General features: G+C 37.0%; 1 protein-coding gene across 2 annotated transcripts in view; it reads left to right on the top strand.

The window, feature by feature from the left end:
* The window catches only part of USO1 (USO1 vesicle transport factor), a 92,395-nt gene that overhangs the window by 53,964 nt on the left and 20,452 nt on the right, over positions 1 to 17,979 (top strand). For both annotated transcript variants that reach the window (XM_027087621.1, XM_027087620.1), the window contains exons 9-13: positions 7,093 to 7,271; positions 12,912 to 13,052; positions 14,892 to 14,980; positions 15,377 to 15,531; positions 16,142 to 16,353. In XM_027087621.1, the coding sequence (XP_026943422.1) occupies positions 7,093 to 7,271; positions 12,912 to 13,052; positions 14,892 to 14,980; positions 15,377 to 15,531; positions 16,142 to 16,353 (776 nt within the window). The remainder of the gene's footprint in view (positions 1 to 7,092; positions 7,272 to 12,911; positions 13,053 to 14,891; positions 14,981 to 15,376; positions 15,532 to 16,141; positions 16,354 to 17,979) is intronic.

Here is a 17,979-nt window from a genome sequence, read left to right on the forward strand (position 1 = left end):
TTGTTGTTTTTAATGAGAAATTGATCAAAAAACCTAGCACTAGAGTCAGAGGAGAAAAATGAGTTTATTTGCATTCACTGAACTGGGGTTAGCAAGTAGTGTAGTATAGGTGACAGTTGGCTTACTAATCTGGAAGGCAGGGCCAGCCTGGTGGTAAAGATTTGAGAGTCTTTATAATATAGGTAAAACTTAGATAAACAAGAATAAAAAATTAGATAAACAAGAAAGATTAGATGAGTCACTTAGAGTAAGTGAAGAGTGAGAAGGGAAGTGCTAGGACAAACCCTAAGGAATACAAATTGTTAAGAGATCATAGAGGAAGAGGTATCAGTAAAAGAGACTGAGAAGAAACAGGCCGCGAGGGAAGAGGAGAACCACACTTAGAAGGGTTGGGGGAATTGGTAGCAGTGTAAGAAGTCACTGAGATATCAAGATAGGACAGAAATGTATCTGTAGGACTTGGAACATAGACATCATTGGTGACCTTGGGGACAGCATTTGTGTTTAGTGGTTGCCTCAGAATCAAGATTGTAGTGTCAGAGGAGTAAGTTAGAAGAGGGAAAATAGAATAGCAGAGAAAACTCATATCAGGAATTTGGTAAAGTCAGGGGAGAGCCAGGTGAACAGAACTGGAGGTTGACAAGGAACTATTTTTCTTTTCTTAAATTTTTTTTTGACATATGAAATATTTCAAACATACAGAAAACAATAGAAAATAGCATAACAAACACTTGTGCACCTACCATCCAGTTCTTTTAAATAAAGTATCCTTCTGAATATAATCTCACACCTTACTGTTTTGGTTTTTTTTTTATTAATTTTTTTTTTTCCACCACACGGCATGCAGGATCTTAGTTCCCCAACAAGGGATTGAACTGGCACCCCCTGCAGTGGAAGCTCGAAGTCTTTACCACTAGACTGCCAGGGAAGTCCCACAACTTGCTGTTTTTAATTCAACATTGTGTTTCTGAGATTTATCCATTTTGATACATGTTACTCTAGTTCATTTATTTTAAGTGCTATATATTATTCTGTATTATGAATATACTATGATCTATTACTTTCTAATTGAGTTGACAATTAGGTTGTTTCTATTTTTGCTAATATAAACTGTTACAGTGAATGGTCTTTATGTATTTACTTGTGTGTTAAGTTTCTCTATATACCTACAAATAGAGTCGTACTTTTTTCACCATCACCAGATATTGTCGAATGGCTCTCTTAAGTGGTTTTATCAACCTATGCTCAATCAGCAGTGTTTTCAAGTTCCTGTTTCTTCACATCCTTGTCAGTCCTTTCTTGCCAATTTGATGAGTGTGAGATAATGTCTTATTGAGATTTTATTTCATTTCTTAAATTAATTTTATTTTATTTTATTTCATTTCTTAAATTAATGAGATTTATTTCATTTCTTAATTAATGAGCATATTTTCATGGGAGTAGTCACCATTTATTTTTGTTTATCTTTTACCCCTCTGAATTACCTTCTCGCCGTTTTTGTATAAGATCGTTTTTCCTTTTCCAGTTGATTACTGGGAGTTCTTTATGTATTCTGGATACTAATCATGTGTTGATTATACATGTTTCAGTTATCTTCTATTAATTTGTTTATAGTGTTTCTATTAAAGTTTAAAATTTTAGCGTAATAACATGTTGGGTTTTTTTTAATAGTTTATGCTTTTATGTTTTGTTTAAGAAATCTATCTCTACCTCAAGGTCATAAAGAGTTTCCATCACTTTCTTATACTGAAGCCTTTTAAAATGTGTCTTTTACATTTAATTAATAGGGATTTTGCATTTGAATGATGTTATAAGATTTGTGATCAAATTTCCATACGTGTGAAGGTCTGTTTCTGAGTTCTCTGATATGTTCCATTAGTCTGTCTAGTTCTACACTAAAACCATACTCTTTTAATTACAAATCTTCATAATAATATCCTATCTATTAGAATATAGGAAAAATTTCCTATCTTGGCCCTCTTCAGAATTGTCTTATATGTCTTTCCCTTTTATTCTTCATATGAATGAAATTCTTTGCTAGTCAAGTTATCTGAAAATCCTAGTTGGGATTTTGATTGGAAATATATCGAGTTGTTTGGGTTTTTTTTTTAAGTTATTATTTATTCATTTATTTTTGGCTGCGTTGGGTCTTCGTTGCTGTGCACAGGCTTTCTCTAGTTGTGGCGAGCAGGGGCTACTCTTAGTTGCGGTGCGCAGGCTTCTCATTGCAATGGCTTCTCTTGTTGCGTAGCACAGGTTCTAGGCATGCGGGCTTCAGTACTTATAGCACGCAGGCTCAGTAATTGTGACTCGTGGGCTCTAGAGCACAGGCTCAGTAGTTGTGGCACACAGGCTTAGTTGCTCTGCGGCATGTGGGATCTTCCCAGACCAGGGCTCGAACGCATGTCCCCTGCATTGGCAGGCAGATTCTTAACCACTGCACCACCAGGGAAGTCCTGGAAATATATTGAGTTTAAAGATTAAGGAGAATCGTCATTGACTTTTTCTATCCATGAACCCAGGTATATCTTTTAATCTATTCAGGTCTTCTTTTATGTCTTTCAGTAATGTTTTATAATTTTGAGCACAAGAATTGTATATTTTTTTTATTAGATTCATTTCTAGGCATCTTGTACTTTTTGTTACGTGTGAATGGGATCTTTTTTTATTACATTTTCAAATTGGTTACTACTTGATTTTTGTATATTGATCTTGTATCCAACCATCTTATTAAACCATTAGTTCTCCTTGGACTTTCTGTGTAGATACGATATTTTCTACAAATAAGTGTAATCTTTTTTCTTTTCAGTTCTTATACCACTTTTCTTTTCTTTGTCTCATTGCACTGATTAGAATCTTTAGTACAGTGTTGAATAGTTGCTGACTGTAATGAGAATGTTGATGTTTCACCTTTAAGTTTGATTTTTGCTAAGAGTTTTTATCATGAGTCTTGCATTTTAATAACTGTTTTTATTTTTTTCTACATCTGTGGAAATTATCAGATTATTCTCCTTTAATCTAAAAGGGCTTTTTCTTTAAAATGGAAGAGACTACAACAACTGTGAGCAAGCGGAGAGGGGACAGAAATATGATATGAGAGAGAGAGAGAGAAAGAAAAGACAACAATCAGTGGTACATAATACCTGAAAAAGGAGGAAGTTATTAGAATCCACAGGAGAGGTAGGAACTGGCTGTTTAAGATAGGAGAAGAAGGAGCTCATCTTCCATCATAACGGGGGATAGTGCAGGTGAAGATGCAAGTCCTTTTTCACATTTGGTGACAGGGAGTTGAGTTGAAGGCAGAGACATATGCTGAGAGTGAAAAAGGATGACACAGTTGAGAATCATGGAGAAGACTGAAAATAGTCTTTTGGAGGATAGGAGAGCTTGTTGACTATTGTAATTAGGAAGATTTCCAGGCAAGGATAAAGGCCCCATTGAGGGTGTTCACCATGATTTCATAGCAGTGCAGGCTACTTGATTATGTGATCCCCTGTCTCCCCCAGTACTCAGCTGTCTAGGTACAGATATAGAAAAAAAACCAGGCAGGCAGTTTTTGACAGGATAGTGCCTTTCCAGGCGGGTGCTATGAAAAGATAGTGAGACAAGAGAGCTCAGCAAATTACCTGTAGGGTGGAAGAAATGAAGACCTATATGTGCTAAGCTAGATAGGGAAGGAAGTAAAGACAGAAGAGTTTTTAAAAAGAAGAAAGGGGGCTTCCCTGGTGGCGCGGTGGTTGAGAGTCCGCCTACCGATGCAGGGGACGCGGGTTCGTGACCCGGTCCAGGAGGATCCCACGTGCCGCGGAGCGGCTGGGCCCGTGAGCCATGGCCACTGGGCCTGCGTGTCCGGAGCCTGTGCTCCGCAACGGGAGAAGCCACAACAGTGAGAGGCCTGCGTTCCGCAAAAAAAAAAAAAAGAAGAAAGAAGACTTGTTGATGGGTTGAAAGTCTCAGGGAAGCCACAGAACAGATATATTGAGAATACTTGAGCTGGAAAGATGGGAGGTTTTAGTAATAGAGTAAGGGTTATCTCTGAAGATGAGGCCAAGGAACTGAGGGGTCCAGATATTAGATGGGTTGTCACTGAAATTGAAATCAAGAGTGACAGCAGAACATGGAGATAGAAAGAAGACTCCAAGTGAGGTGCTGGTGTTTGCAGTGAACAAGGAGTAGTGACCATGAATTTGTTACAAAACTGCAGTGAGGACTAGTAATAGATGGTACAGCCAGATGGCCTGAGCCTCAGTGAGTAAAAGTAATTTACTCTTAGATGAAAGAGAAAATGGTTAAGTGGGGCTTCACTAAATTGAAAATTTAGTCTGCAAAAGACACTGCTGAGAGAATGCAAAGATAAGCCACAGACTGAAAGAAAAGATTTGCAAAACACATCTGGAAAAGGACTTGTATCCAGAATGTACAGAGAACTCTTAAAGTTCAATAAGAAGTAAGGAAACAACCCAATTAAAAAATGAATAAAAGATCTGAGCAGATGTATCACCAAAGAAAATATATAGATGGTATATAGCATATGAAAAGACACTCAACATCATATATCATTAGGGAAATGCAAACTAAAACAATGAGACATCACTATACACCTATTAGGCAAAAATCCAGAACACTGACAACACCAAAAGTAAGCAAGGGTGTAGAACTCTCATGTATTGCTGATGGGAATGCAAAATGATACAACCATTTTGGAAGACCGTTTGGTGGTTTCTTACTAAGTTTAACATACTCTTAACATACAGTCCAGCAATCACACTCCTTGGTATTTACCCAAATGAGTAGAAAACTTATATCTACACAAATCCTGCACGTGAATATTTATGGCAGCTTTATTCGTAATTGCCAAAACTTGGAAGCAACCAAGATGTCCTCCAGTAGGTGAATGGATAAACAAACTGTGGTACATTCAGACAATGGAATATTAGTCAACGATTAAAAAGTTTTCAAGCCATGAAAAGTCCTGGAGGAACCTTAAATGCATATTGCTAAGTGAAATAACACAGTCTGGAGAGGCTACATACTTTATGATTCCAAGTATATGACATTCAGAAAAGACAAAACCATAAAGAGACAGTAAAAAGACCAGTGGTTGCCTGGGATTCGGGGGTAGGAAGAAAGAGGAATGAGTAGGTGGAACACAGGATTTTTAGAGCAGTGAAGCTATTCTGTATGATACTGTAACCGTGGGTACATGAAATTATACATATGTTGAAATCTATAGAATTTACAACACAAAGAGTGAACCCTAATGTAAACTATGACGTGAGTTAATAATGTATCAATATTCATTCATCAGTTTAACAAATGTACCACACTAATGCTAAGTGGTAATAGCAGTGGAAACTGACACGAAGAGAGTATATGGGAATTCCCTTTATTTGTTGCTCGGTTTTTCTGTAAACCTGAAGCTGCTCTGAAAAATCAAGTCTGTTTTTTGGAGTTTTTGTTTTTGTTGTTTTGTTTTGGTTTTGACCCTGCCGCACGGCTTGTGGGATCTTAGTTTAGTTCCCCAACCAGGGATTGAACCCAGGCCCTCAGTAGTGAAAACACAGAGCCCTAACCACTGGACCACCAGGGAATTCCCTAAAATCTGTTCATTTTTTAAAAGCAATTAATTCTTTTTTTTTTTTTTTTTTGTGGTACGCGGGCCTCTCACTGTTGTGGCCTCTCCCGTTGCGGAGCACAGGCTCCGGACGCGCAGGCTCAGTGACCATGGCTCACGGGCCCAGCTGCTCTGTGGCATGTGGGATCTTCCCGGACGGGGGCACGAACCCGTGTCCCCTGTGCATCGGCAGGCGGACTCTCAACCACTGCGCCACCAGGGAAGCCCCGCAATTAATTCTTATAATCGTGCAGCTTAACTAGTAGGAGCAAAAGTGTGCATGTACTACACAGAGGAATCTACTCGCTGTGAGCATCCAGCCTCTTTTTTTCATATACTTTGCAGAGGAAACAGAGCTCATTGGTTAGGAAGCCTGAGGAGTGGCCAGATATCTGTAAGGAGAACCAGGAGGGAGTCGTTAGTGTTTTAGAAACCAAAAGAAGAGGAAGTTTCAAGGAAGAGGCATAAAGACAGCAATGTCAAGTGCTTCTTAGCGATTAAATAATATATGATTGATTCATTCAACAAATATTTAGTAGTGACCTACCATGTATACATCTGATATCTTGTCTCTCTCTCTTTTTTTTTTTTTTTTTTTTGGGCCTCACCACGTGGCATGCGGGATCTCATCAAACCTGCGCCCCCTGCGGTGGGAGCACAGAGTCTTAACCGCTGGACCACCAGGGAAGTCCCGAAATGTAGACTGTTTTTTAAAAGCCATTTTACTTTGCTTCCCTGGTGGCGCAGTGGTTCAGAGTCCGCCTGCCGATGCAGGGGACGCGGGTTCGTGCCCCCGGTCCGGGAAGATCCCACATGCCGCGGAGCGGCTGGGCCCGTGAATCATGGCCGCTGAGCCGGCGCGTCCGGAGCCTGTGCTCCGCAATGGGAGAGGCCACAACAGTGAGAGGCCCGTGTACCGCAAAAAAAAAAAAAAGCCATTTTACTTTCTTCTTGGAATGCTTTTCTGCATCCCACCCACTTCATGTGACTAATTCCTGCTTATCTTTCCGATTGGTGTTTATTTTATTATTATTTTTTTATTTTGGCCGCACCATGTGGCATGTGGGATCTTGTCTCTATATCTGCTGAGGATACAGAGAGGTAAGTAGGACATTCCCAAATTCCTGTCTTCATGAATTATAATCTAGTGAAGACAGATACTGCATAATAATAAAAGGGGCAGGCTACTGTGAGAGCATATAGCTGGTGATCCTAACCTACTCACTGGATCTTGCTAATCATTCTTGAAGAAATGATGTGTAAGCTGGATTTGAAGAAAAAATGTGAGTTACTGAGGTGAGTGGATAGTTGAAAATAGAAGTCAGGAGATCACTGGGGGACCTGAGAAGGAGCAGGCTCACTGCCATGCATACTGAAGAGATGCTGAGCACTGAGAGTTTTCTTTTGAAATGTTTGAGGATTGAATTTTCCTTCAGGTTTTATCCGCCTCAACATTCCATTCTACATTCTTTCCCCAGGTATAGTAGTGGAAGATTGTCTGATTTTGCTTCAAAACCTGTTAAAAAACAACAATTCCAATCAAAATTTTTTTAAAGAAGGCTCATATATTCAGCGTATGAAACCTTGGTTTGAAGTTGGAGATGAAAATTCAGGCTGGTCCGCACAGAAAGTGACTAATCTGCACCTAATGCTACAGGTATACTGTCCTTAGACATAAATGTGATAAGAATTCTGACAGTGATACTTTCAAAGAAAAGAAAATGGCTTGTGTTTGATAAATCCAGGATGTTGAGTTGGTTTCAGATGGGCTTTAAAAAAAAAAAAAACGCTTTTAATATGGAGATTTGCAGTTATACGCAGAGATGGAGATCCCCACACACACACCCATCAGTTAGTTTCAATAATTATTAACATCTGGCAGTTTTGTTTCATCTTTTATCCCTCTCTCTGGCCCTGCAGGATTATTTTAAAGCAAATCCAAATACAGTTTCCTGATAGGTTTTGCACTAGAAAATAACAGGTTAGCTTGTTGAGTTGAATTTTTAAAATCTACCATCTTCAATTAAGGTTCTAATATCATAAATTTTAATACTCAGAATATTAAGTTCAAAGAAATCCATTCAGTAAACATTTACTGAGAGCCAGGCACTGGATGCTTGGAAATGAATGGTAATGTCCCTGCCCCCAAAGATTAATAGTCTTGAGTTTTAAATCTAATACAAGTTAAATTGACAAATCACGTGTAATTTTATTTAAGCTTTATGGTGAAAGCTTGGTGGTGATAGACAGTAAAAGTGAAGACGGTAGGATCCCAAATGAATTCTACATCAGAGAAAATGACGAAGTTTTTAGAATATTTTACTTACTTATCCCTTTATTGAATTCCCCTTCTCCAGACCCTTAAGCTTATACGGGTCTCCCACCTTACTGACTCTTTAGTGATTCCTGTGGGTCTTCGAGTGTCTCTGAATTGTGCCTGCATCTCTGAAGTTGTGTTCCTCAAAACTAGATGGTTAATCAGACTGGTAATTAGAATCCACATATTGTTGCATGCTCTGGGAGTTGCCTGCATAGCGTTGATTGATAATTAGGGTGACCATATGCCCCAGGTCACCAGGCCAGTGTTCATTTTGTAATTACTGATAGTGTCCTCTTTCACTTCAACAGTGTTCCAGTTTAGATAATAAATTATATAGTTAGCCTATTTAGAATATGCCTAAAAACTGTCAGGAAGATATTTTACAGGAGAACATGGGCAGAATCTTTCTATTTATACTCCCATCTTCATTGTCTATATTTTTACTTGTCAGTATTACACATTTCAAGGCCATTAGTTTTTTATGTTTTAGAAATAGTGTCCCAGTGGTAAGCTTGATATTTTTGCTCAACATTGCTTTCTTAATAAAGGAAATTCCTCTAGAAAAGTAATTTTCAAAACGTGATTAGAGAAAATGAAGGGATCTGATGATGTACAAATTACATATATGTTTCCTGCCAGAGTGAAAATTTAAACTGCTTGAGCAGCTTACTCATGTTTTATAGCTTAGGGTACTACGTAAATAATTATTTTTGAAGGAAGTGTCACTTGTTAAAAAGTAAAGTACTATTTTACCCCCTAAAAAATTTTAGAATATAAATATTTATATAAATATAAATAAACAGAAAAACACAGTATTCTGGTTATATAGTAAGTTAGTTCTTTCTTTAAGTATTCTTTGCTTTTAGAAAGTGAATAAACTAGATACTAATCTTAAAGAACATGAACTTCAAAATAAAGAAACTGAGTTTAATTCACTTTAATATATTCTCCACGCAAAGACTGAGTAGTTGATGTAATCATAGCTTCACAGGCCACAGGTTATCTTCTGCTTTTCAACCTATTAGAGGGTTCTTTCTTGATAGCTTTATTGCTTATATTTAGGGTTGCTTGTATTTCAAGTTCTCTATTATGTTCCAAATGAAAATGCATTACAATTGATGATAAACAATCCTTTTTGGATAGATATTTCCATTTAGAATTATTCATCATCACAGTTATAATTATGATGGAATTCTAGGCCACTAAAAATTGAAATTGATCCACTTAAGGATAGTTCATTCACATTTTGCAAATTAAATTTGGGGGAAGCATCTTATTGAAAAATTTTTTAGTTGTAAAACATTTAAATTTTTTCTTGGAATGATAAGTTTATGACTAATTCTACCTACAGGAATCCATTCTATGCCATTTTTGGATAGATACTGCCAGTGACTCTCAGAAAGCTCATTACCTTATGAGAGACTCCTTTTCATTATTATTATATTTGTTATGGTGATCTGCAATCAGTATCTTTGATGTAACTATTGTAATTGTTTTGGGGCACCACGAATCACACCCATGTAAGATAGAGAACTAAATTGATAAATGTGTGTGTTTTACTGCTCCACTGACTGACTGTTCCCCGTCTCCCTATTCCCTGAGACATAACAATATTGAAATTAGGCCAGTTAATAACTTTACAGTGGCCTCTTAAGTGTTCAAGTGAAAGGAAGGGTCCCATGTCTCTCACTTTAAATCAAAAGCTGGAAATGATTAAGCTTAGTGAGGAAGGCATGTTGAAAGCCTTCATAGGCCAAAAGCTAGGCCTCTTGCACCACTTAGCCAAGTTGTGAATGCAGAGGAAGAGTTATTGAAGGAAATTATAAGTGCTACCCCAATGAACACATGAACAATAAGAAAGTGAAACAGCCTTATTGATGATATGGAGAAAGTTTTAGTGGCCTAGATGGATGATCTAACCAATGACAACATTTCCTTAAGCCAGAGCCTATTCTGGAGCAAGGCCTTTACAACTCTTCAATTCTGTGAAGGTTGAGAGAGGTGAGGTAACTGCAGAAGAAAAGTTTGAAGCTAGCAGAGGTTCATGAGGTTTAAGGAAAGAAGCCATCTTCATAACATAAAAGTACAAGGTGAAGCAGCAAGTGCTGGCGCAGAAGCTGCAGCAAATTATCCAGATGATTTAGCTAAGATCATTAATGATGGTGGCTACACTAAACAACAAATTTTCAACGTAGATGAAACAGCTTTCTCCTGGAAGAAGATGCCACCTAGGACTTTCATAGCTAGAGAGAAATCAATGCCTGGCTTCAAAGCTTCGAAGGACAGGCTGACTGTCTTGTTAAGGGCTAAGGCAGCTGGTGTCTTTAATTTAAAGCCAGTGTTCATTTACCATTCCAAAAATCCTATGGCTCTTAAGAATTATATGCCAAATCTTTTCTGCCTGTGCTCTATTAAGTGGAACAACAAAGCCTGGATGACAGCACATCTGTTTACGATATGGTTTACTGAATATTTTCAACCTACGGTTGAGACCTACTGCTCAGAAAAAAAAGATTCCTTTCAAAATATTACTGCTCATTGACAATGCACTTGGTCAGCCAAGAGCTCTGATGGAAGTGTACAAGGAGATTAATGTTGTTTTCATGCCAGCTAACACAATGTCCACTCTGCAGCCCATAGGCCAAGGAGTGATTTTGACTTACAAGTCTCATTATTTAAGAAATACATTTTGGTTTCTTCGTTTTTTAATATTTATTTGTTTGTTTGTTTGGCTGCACCAGGTCTTAGTTGCAGCATGCGGGATGTAGTTCCCTGACCAGGGATCGAACCTGGGCCCCCTGCATTGGGAGCGTGGGATCTTAACCACTGGACCACCAGGGAAGTCCCTAAGAAATACATTTTGTAAGGCTGTAGCTGCCGTAGATAGTGATTCCTCTGATGGATCTAGGCAATTGAAAACTTTCTGGAAAATGAAGAACATTTGTGACTCCTGGGAAGAGGTCAAAATATCAACATTAACAGGAGTTTGGAAGAAGTTGATTCCAACCATCATGGATGACCTTGAGGGATTCAAGACCTAAGTGGAAGAAGTAACCGCAGATGTGGTGGAAACAGCAAAAGAACTCGAATTAGAAGTGGAGCCTGGAGATGGGACTGAATTGCTACAATTTATGATAAAACTTGAATGGGTGAGGAGTTGCTTCTTATGGATGAGCAGAGAAAGTGGTTTCTTGAAATGGAATCTACTCTTGGTGAATATGCTGTGAACATTGTTGAAATGACAACAAAGGATATTACAAAAACTTAATTGATAAAGCAGTGACAGGGCTTGAGAGGATTGACACCAATTTTGAAAGAGGTGTGGGTAAAATGCTATCAAACAGCATTGCATGCTACAGAGAAGTCGTGAAAGGAAAAGAAAGCCGATGCACTAAACTTCACTGTTGCCTTATTTTAAGAAATTGCCGCAGACACCCCAGCCTTCAGCAACCGCCACCCTGATCAGTGAGCAGCTATCAACATCAAACTCCACCAACAAAGAGATTGTGACTCGCTGAAGGCTCAGATGCTGGTCAGCATTTTTTAGCAATAAAGTATTTTTTTAATTAAGGTTTCTCCATGTTTTTTTAGACATAATGTTATTGCACACATAAGGGACTACAGTATAGTGTAAACATAACTTTTATTTGCAATTAGAAAACCAGAAAGTTTGTGTGATTTGCTTCATTGTGATATTTGCTTTATTGTGGTGGTCTGGAGGAGAACCTGCAATATCTCCAAGGTATGCCTGTATTTTTTAAAAAGCAGGAATAGAAGGGTAATAAATTTAAAACAAAAATCAACAAATAAAAACCACCGACGGCTAACTAGAAAGGTCCAAAAACGAGAGCCAGTGTGTAGTCCTAAAGCCTCTCTCCTGTGACATCAATTTATTAATGAAACCTCTTGGAGAATGTCTGCTAGGCCAGACGTGGAAACATTAACTATTTCAATTCTTCATAATTTACTGATTTAACTACTGACTGAATTTTTCCACAAATTCTAGTGATTGCCGGTCACCTTTTTATTCACCAGCAGTAAAAATAGCACTTTTCATACCCATTTTATTTTTTATATTTTATCTCCCCCCACAAAAACGTCCCCTTTCTTAGTGAAGTCATTATCTATCATATGCACCAGCTATAGCAATAAAATTGTTTTAGTCTCCTCTGTTATATCATTGATTACTTCTGTACATTTAGGGTAACATTTGTATAGCACTTTGTCATTAATAAAGTATTATCATAAATATACCATTTGATCTTGATATATATATATATATAAGATTTTGTACACACATATACATATAACTTTAGTTTTAAAATGTAAGGTATATCCAAATTTATTTTGAAGATGTAACTGTGCTGAACAGTTGTTTAAGATAACATCTTTCATGTCTCTGAAATTTCATGTTCAAGGTTAGACTAATCATAGCATCATAGAACCTTAGGGATTTAATTAGCATTAACAGTCAATGAGGCTAACGCCTTGCCTAATGCACAAATCTTCAGCCATGTCTCCAGTTGTTCATTTTACCCTCTCTAAATATTTCCAGTTTGGGAGGAATTTTATCACACCTCAGGCCATTCTATTTTCAAACCTGCTTTACGATTAGGTCTTTCATCCTTACTTCCATAAGAAATCTACCATCCTCTTACTTATTCATTATTCATTTTTTGAATACAGACTATGTTACAAATACTGTGCTTGTTGTTTGAGATACAAAAAATGACTGGGGCAGTTTCTACTCTCTGGGAGTTCACAGTGACCTGAAGGAGATAAAATTAAGGAAATAGCATAATGTGGTATGTACTGTAACAGAACTATGGCCATGAGAGCATGAAGGAAAGAGCTCCTAGATCTGGCTGAGCAGTTGAGGGAATCCTTCACATAGGTTTTCTGTTCATATAGATCAAATTTGTCTCAAGACTTTTCAGATCTTTAAAAGACAGATTTTGTGTTCTCTTTCTTTCGCAGCTTGTTCGTGTACTGGTTTCTCCAAATAACCCTCCCGGTGCTACCAGTAGCTGCCAAAAAGCTATGTTCCAGTGTGGCTTACTGCAGCAGCTTTGCACCATCCTAATGGCCACTGGCGTTCCTGCTGACATCCTGACTGAGGTAAACCAAATAAAGGCAGAGGCTGCTCTGTGGAAGCTGCAGTCAGGAAGCCTAGGAAGAATTAGATATCAGCTGAATGAAAAATAGGAATTGTTAACCATTCTTGTATGTTAAATTCCTTATTGACCCTATAAGATATTAGCATAATGATGACAGTATCAATTCCAAAAGGTGTGTTCATTCCTCAAGTTTAATAGTATATAAATAATGTTAAAGCTTAGAAGATTTCTCATTAATTTTATTGTATTCAACAGGAGTGAACAGTATGATTTATGTTTTTAATTTTGAGAAGAGTATGACTTAGTCAAGTAAGATTTGAGTCTTATTTGTAGAATAATAAATTCTTTTTCCTTGACATATGGCATTTTCTGTTTCCTGCCTATTAAGAAAAAGAAGTTAGTTTGAAGAAAAGAAAGGTTTAGTTTATTTAATTTTTTTCTCAAATTAACACATGCATATTAAAAGCACAGATAATAGTAAAAGTTTTATAGCAAAAACTGTCTTTGGACTCCCTTCTCCCTACCCTAAGCCCCACTTCCCCCCTATATAACCTTCCCACTTTACTTCCTCCTTGTCACCCCAGTAATTTGTATTTAAATCAATAATCAGGGTTTATAGTTTTATGACTATTCCAATACTGTTTCCTGCTAAGCCAAATAGAGCTCTATATCTTTTTTTTTAATAACCCTTTTTCTTTCCTGAGTTATAATAGTATTCTTTTTTCATTTTACGGATTTTCTATGTATCTATACACATTAACACTGTTACATGTGTTAATGTGTTAACACATTGTTCCGCATTCCAGACCTTCTTCCGGAAGCCCTCCATCTTCCTACTCAAATATGGGCTGCATATTCTCTATTTCTGCCACACATCTCTTATTCTGGGACTTTCATTCACCATCCTCCAACGATCCTTTTTCCTCTCTCTTAACTTGGGGATTCCTTGGTTATCTGGATTCTGTGTCTTTTTCTCCCACCCCTTTGTTCATTATCTTATTTTACTTCCTGAGAGAGGGCAAATGGCAAGATAATTTGTTTTTAGCTCTTTCATGTCATTCCTCCACCTGCAGTATGACTCTAATGTTTGGTTAGGTATGGAATTCAGAATTGGAAATCATTAACACTCAACTTTTAGAACATTATTCCAGTGTTGCTGTTAAGAAATCCGAAGCCATTTTGAATCTTCGTCCTTTTTGTGTAACCTGCTTTCTCTCTCTAGAATCTTTCTTTGTTTATGGTTTTCTGAAATTTACTGGTGATGTGCTGTACCACACACCCCACCCCCACCCCCAATAATTTTGGGGCCCTTTTAAGCCAGAGACATAAGTACTTCAGTTCTCAGGATGTTTTACATATTCCTTGACCATTTCTTTCCTCTTTTCTGTTTCTGCAACTCTATTAATAGATTGTTGGACTTTCTGGATCCAGTTTGTCTTTTTATTCTGTTTTCTTGGAGGTTTTTTTTCAACTTCATCCTTAAATTGGATTTTTAATTTGTTACGTTTTAAATTTGTTCTCTGATTTTATTTTTAAGCACCCTTTTCTTGTTTCATAGAAATGGATTCTATCTCTTAGGAGATATTAATTTTAGTTTTTCGAGATTTTAAATGCATGTGGTCACGTGTTATTTTTAGTTAGAGGCCTACGCTTAATGTTTTAAAATGTTATCTCAAGAAAGTGTTACAAGTCTGTAATGCTGTCACTGATTTTTTTGGTGTCTAATTTTTGCCATTTAAAAGCAAAAAGCAAAAGAATATAACATTTTCTTCTTTTGGAAACAGGGTTTTTCCCTTGACTGACTTTCTCTAAATTCTCTCCCCATCCCCATTCATTACAGACCATTAATACTGTATCAGAAGTTATTCGAGGCTGTCAAGTAAACCAAGACTACTTTGCTTCTGTAAATGCACCTTCAAACCCACCAAGGTAGGAAAGGGGAAATACTGAGATCCCACAGAGGAAGTGAAAACTTACTTTGGGATTTAAGGATATCTCATATACATATCTTATTCTTTTAAGAAGTTCTGTCATGTGTTTTGAAACAAATTATCTGACAAGATAAATATGTTGGTATTTAAAGAGTTTGTGGTCTTTGGAACTTACGTATTTGGGTGCAGGTATCACTTCCTAGCTATGTGCCTTAAGCAAACAGATCACTTCATTTCTCACAGCTGCAGTTATCTTTTCTGTGAAATGGAGATGAAAGTAGTTACTCCCTTGTGTTCTGGCTATGGTTTTTCAGTCAGTAAAAATGACTAGTTATTGATTTGTGTACCTGGATTGCAATGTTTCTTTTTGTTCTTTTCTTTTTAAATGCAACAGACCAGCCATTGTAGTACTTCTTATGTCCATGGTTAATGAAAGGCAGCCATTTGTATTGCGCTGTGCTGTTCTCTACTGTTTCCAGTGTTTCTTATATAAAAATCAGAAAGGACAAGGAGAAATTGTGTCAACACTTCTGCCTTCCACTATTGATGGTAAATAATTTAATTCTTTTTTTTTTTTAATATTTATTTGGTTGCACCAGGTCTTAGTTGCAGCAGGCGGGCTTCTTAGTTGCAGTATGCAGGTGGGATCTAGTTCCCTGATCAGGGATCGAACCCAGGCCCCCTGCGCTGGGAGCGCAGAGTCCTATCCACTGCGCCACCAGGGAAGTCCCGTAAATAATTTAATTCTAATTTCAGTTTTAAAGTAAGTAATTGTCTTTTAAGCTTTTAATGGTAAAATATATCATAAATGTGTAGTAGATATTTAAATGTAGAATATTAGAATGTAATCGAATATTTAAAATATTGCATTTCCTTGAATTTGTTTTAGAAAGTAGTTTTTAATTAAGGCAATAATTTCTGGAGTATTACCATCAGCAGTTTGATGCCTAAAGTATTCTAATATTTCTTTGTTCTGCAACTTTTCTTCCAAAGTACTTTTTTGTCATCTTTGCATTTGTTTTTGAAAAAACAGACTTTTGAAAGTATTACTTAATACTACTAATTAGCAAATTTTTAAGTAGCATTTCATACTATTTTTGTGTGTTTGGAAAGCAACATAATTAATTTTTACCTTATTTTCTGCCTGCCATCTTTGTAGCAACAGGTAATTCAGTCTCAGCTGGTCAGTTGTTATGCGGAGGTTTATTTTCTACTGATTCACTTTCAAACTGGTGTGCTGCTGTGGCCCTTGCTCATGCTTTGCAAGAAAATGCTACCCAGAAAGAACAATTGCTCAGGGTTCAACTTGCTACAAGTATTGGCAACCCTCCAGTTTCTTTATTGCAACAGTGCACCAACATCCTCTCACAGGTAAAGTAGCCAGCAAAACTTCTCTAAGGGGGCGGGGGGAGAAAGTTTCACTTTGATGTCAGTGATACAAGGATTTAAGGATGTCCTTAGTAGATGTAGATGAAAAAGGAGAGAGGCAAGGACGGCTCATTAGCTCATTGTCACCAGAAATGGTTTTGTGGAGAGAAAGCAATGAATATTCTTATAAGAATGATTTTGCCAAATTGTGAATAAGGTCTGCATCATGATGGGAACACATGTTCTGGACAGAAAGGTGGTTTTTTTGGATTTGTTTTCTTTTATATCATCCACACAGTTCTTGCATGTCATTTTCTGTTTCTGCTTAATAGCTGAATTCGGGTCATTTATGAGAGGGAATAGAATAGAGTGGTTCATAGCTGTGCACCTCGCTCTTTCTCTTCCCAGAGCAATTGATCTTCCTTTCAAAAAACAAAAATAAAATACCATTCCAATGCTTATATAGTTAAACAGTAAACCCCCTTGATGTTTGTGAGCTCTCAAATCCTCAAAATGCCAAGACATATAATTTACCTAGTAAGATGTAGGTAAACAACTTAAAATGTTTACATTCCTTTAGACTCCTAAGGAAAGCAGCTAAGCTTCATTGAAATGTGGATGCTAGGGCTTTTAGGAATGTCCCTTACTATTATTAGATGATTTACCCACATGTGCCAGCCTTGCTGTTAAACAATTCAGGTTCATGCTTTAGCAAAACTGTAAAGTCGTAGACATTCAGATTCACTCAAGGAGAGTAAAAATACATAAGCCTAAAATTGATCCATCCACTGGTATTATCCTAATCCCTTCCCCCTGATATGCGGAGTCCTTCTTAGTTCTTAATTTTGCCACACTGGTTGAATTGTTTTATTGTGAGCTTTTAGAGAACATCAGTGCTATCCATATGAAGTTATAAATGAAACCTTGAAAATTAACTGTACTGAAATGGGAGTTGAACACTTCCTTTGTTGCTTAGAATAGGTTTACTTTGATTGAGAGCCTATTTTAACTTTATCATTTGTCTCTTAGTGATTTTTTAAAAGTACCCCAAAGCATTCATATCCTTACTTATTTAATACTTGTCATTCTCTTGTTGCTGTGTGTGGAAACAGCTATTAATTTCTTTGTTTTTTCTTAATTTTTTCTTGGAGTATAGTTGATTTATAATGTTGTGTTAATTTCACATGTACAGCAAAGTGAATCAGTTATACATATATCCATTCTTTATTAGATTCTTTTCCCATATAGGCCATTACAGAGTACTGAGTAGAGTTCCCTGTGCTATACAGTAGGTCCTTATTAGTTTTCTATTTTATATATAGTAGTGTGTAACAGCTTTTCTTGAGCCAAACAGAAATTAACTGCCCAACAGTCATCACCACATACTTCACTCTAACATTGCAATTACAATTAATGCATAATGAGAAATCCTCAAGATAGTGGTGTGCTACCAGTCTAAGTAATGACAGTGCTATAAAATTATCCATTCTCCTCTAAAATGTATATACATTGTTATATAATAAAAGATTAGAACTATCCTGTCCCAGATTATTGGCTTGGGTTTCTAGACACTGTATTTGAGGGATTTTTCTAGATTTACATTTCTCTAAAGCAGTAATATTTATGAAT

Source organism: Aethalodelphis obliquidens, unplaced genomic scaffold (genome assembly GCF_003676395.1).
Source record: "Aethalodelphis obliquidens isolate GAN/ISIS:26980383/991018 unplaced genomic scaffold, ASM367639v1 scaffold59, whole genome shotgun sequence".
Lineage (NCBI taxonomy): Eukaryota > Metazoa > Chordata > Mammalia > Artiodactyla > Delphinidae > Aethalodelphis > Aethalodelphis obliquidens.